General features: G+C 40.1%; 1 protein-coding gene across 1 annotated transcript; it reads left to right on the forward strand.

The window, feature by feature from the left end:
- Positions 1–212: 212 nt before the first annotated feature.
- Positions 213–2,172, forward strand: LOC307168908 (putative nuclease HARBI1; the record flags this gene model as incomplete). Its single annotated transcript, XM_079889213.1, has 3 exons — positions 213–1,072; positions 1,193–1,309; positions 1,974–2,172. 3 exons carry the CDS (start codon positions 213–215, stop codon positions 2,170–2,172), a joined length of 1,176 nt encoding a protein of 391 aa, XP_079745339.1.
- Between the last annotated feature and the right edge of the window lie 549 nt (positions 2,173–2,721).

Here is a 2,721-nt window from a genome sequence, read left to right on the forward strand (position 1 = left end):
TGCTCATAGACTAGTCTAATGCAAGTTAGACTGTTTCACAAAAATAAAGACTGACTTAATTTAGACCAAAAAAATTAGACACCTTACCCCCAGGCTAACTTAGGTCTAAGACTCTATGTTACCTTGGCAACCAGCAGTAACAATCAGTTACATTACAAACAGCCAAAAGAAGAGGGAAAATGGCTCATAATTTGTGGTTTGCTGACGACGTTATGGAGAGAGCTATGAGAAGGGAAAGGGTTTTTAGGGACCGCAGTAACCTACTGGAAATATATAATAATGAGGACTTCATCGGTCGGTTTCGTTTGCCCAAGGAAGCTATACTGAGTCTGACAGATGAATTAGCTGAAGAACTGAGCCCTGCCACTTCAAGAAGCCACAGCATCCCAGCAGTGCTACAGGTTTGCACTGCGTTGAGATTCTATGCAACAGGAACTTTTCTGAATGCTGTTGGTGACACAGTGGGTCTCAGCAAAGCTTCTGTGTCACGGGTGGTATACAGGGTATCAAGAGCACTTTCAAATAAGCTCCCTCAGTTTCCAAATCAACTAGCTGAGCTTAACAAAGTCAGAAGAGGGTTCTTCAGCATAGCAAGATTTCCCAATGTTGTTGGAGCAATTGATGGGACGCATGTCAGAATCCAGGGTCCAACAGCTCATGAACATTTGTTTGTGAATAGAAAAGGATATCACAGTCTAAACATTCAGGCTGTTTGTGATTCTGATCTCCGGTTCCTCAACTGTGTGGCCCGCTGGCCTGGATCAATTCATGACTCTCGAATTCTTCAAAATTCTCAACTTTTCCGTGCATTTGAGCAAGGCATTATCGATGGGGTCCTGTTGGGGGACTCTGGCTACCCTCTAAAACCTTGGCTCCTTACTCCCTTCCTGAATCCTACTACACCTGCACAGAGAAACTACAACACAGCACACTGTTCAACTCGTAACACTGTAGAGCGGGCATTTGGTGTTCTGAAGAGGCGTTTCCATTGTCTACATGGGGAATTGCGAATGACACCTGACAGAGTGTGTAACATCATCTGTGCGACTGTTGTGCTGCATAACATAGCGAGGTAGGACTACCTGAAAACAAACAACTTAAATTTCTAGCTTTTTTCGATAGGCCTAAATTAATTACTATTATTTACCACGTTACAACTTTAAGCAAAATAGTTTATTTCATTGATCATTAGGGATCTCCGGCTACCTGACCCTGAAGGAGGGGATATCAGAGATGACAATCTCAATGAAGTGGAGGACAGAGAACATTTAGAGGAGCAGGATGGAACTGGTCGATATGTGCGTCAAATGTATGTTGACAGGATTTTCAATGTCTGAAAAAACAACAAAAATCACAATAAAGTGTTGCCTTTCTTTACCTATTAGGCTTAAATGAGTAGCAAACAACTCAATATATACATTTATTTTTATTTATTTTTTCTCAAGTGACATACTGTTCATTCAATAAATTATTCCAAGAAAATATACAGCATTTAAGTCTCTTTCATTCATATCAAAATCCTCAAGGTCATTAAAAGTACAACATATTTACTATACAAACTGTAAACCAAGTATCTCACAAAACAAGTGACATACTGTTCATTCAATAAATTATTCCAAGAAAATATACAGCATTTAAGTCTCTTTCATTCATATCAAAATCCTCAAGGTCATTAAAAGTAGGCTAAAACATACTAAACAAACTGTAAACCAATGTAAAAGTAATAAGGCAGTGAGGTGTTTTAGGCATATAAGACGTAACTCAACATATTTACTTTTGTAACTGCTTTAAAAAACATAAAATAATTAGCCTAAAATACCTCGTTGTCTTATTGGAAGTACTCAAGATATTCACAACTCCAGCGACTGTTTGTGCAACTCTAATTTTAATTTATCTCTCTGAAGCTGTAAAACTTCAATCTCGAGCAGCAATTTCCTCTCTTCCAGTTCAAGATTTCTGTATTGTTTGTCTAGCACCATTGACATAGTTGTTCCTCTCGACACCGATGGGAAAACAGCTGTAGCTGATGCTGACGCTGACTCAGACTCTTCATCTTCCGTCCCCTCCCGTCTCTCACCCGGCTCCTCCTCCACTGCCTCACTTCGGTCCCAAGTCAAAGACAGGGTCACTAAAAATAAGTACAGACATAACATTACCTTACTTGCTTCATGAATCCGATCCCTACATTATATATATTGCAGACCTAGAACATAGGTTCCTTGTATTATAGGCTGAGTCATTACGTTGTTTACGTTTATTTGCCGGCTAGCAAGCTTAGCACACATTAGCACACATCAACTTAACTTTATTAGCATCAACTTCGACGACAATGAAGCAAAACTTTAACCTTTTAAAACTTTTTTCTTTAAAACAATCACCCGCTGTTACCTGAATTCTCCTCTTGACTGTTTGTTTCCTCTTGACAAGGCAGGGTGCTGCTGTCAGTCTCTGAGGGAACTCCGCCGGTAACGTCAATGTTGACGCCACACACTCCACTTTCCCGTCCTCCGCTTATCCCCCAGAACATAGGCGACTGTCCACCATAAATGTTCATCACCATTTCAGTGGTGTCTTTAAGTTTCTCTTGGGGTCCTCCTCCCGTTTTTGGGTATTTCCTCTTAAATATTTCTTTTTTGGCATCTTGTACCATGTTTTTGTATCTTTTCTGTACGTCTTTAACGCTCCGCTCAACGATCGGATTAACGCTGTTAACTGTCATAG

This window comes from Squalius cephalus (genome assembly GCF_949319135.1).
Source record: "Squalius cephalus genome assembly, chromosome: 12".
NCBI classification, from domain to species: Eukaryota; Metazoa; Chordata; class Actinopteri; order Cypriniformes; family Leuciscidae; genus Squalius; species Squalius cephalus.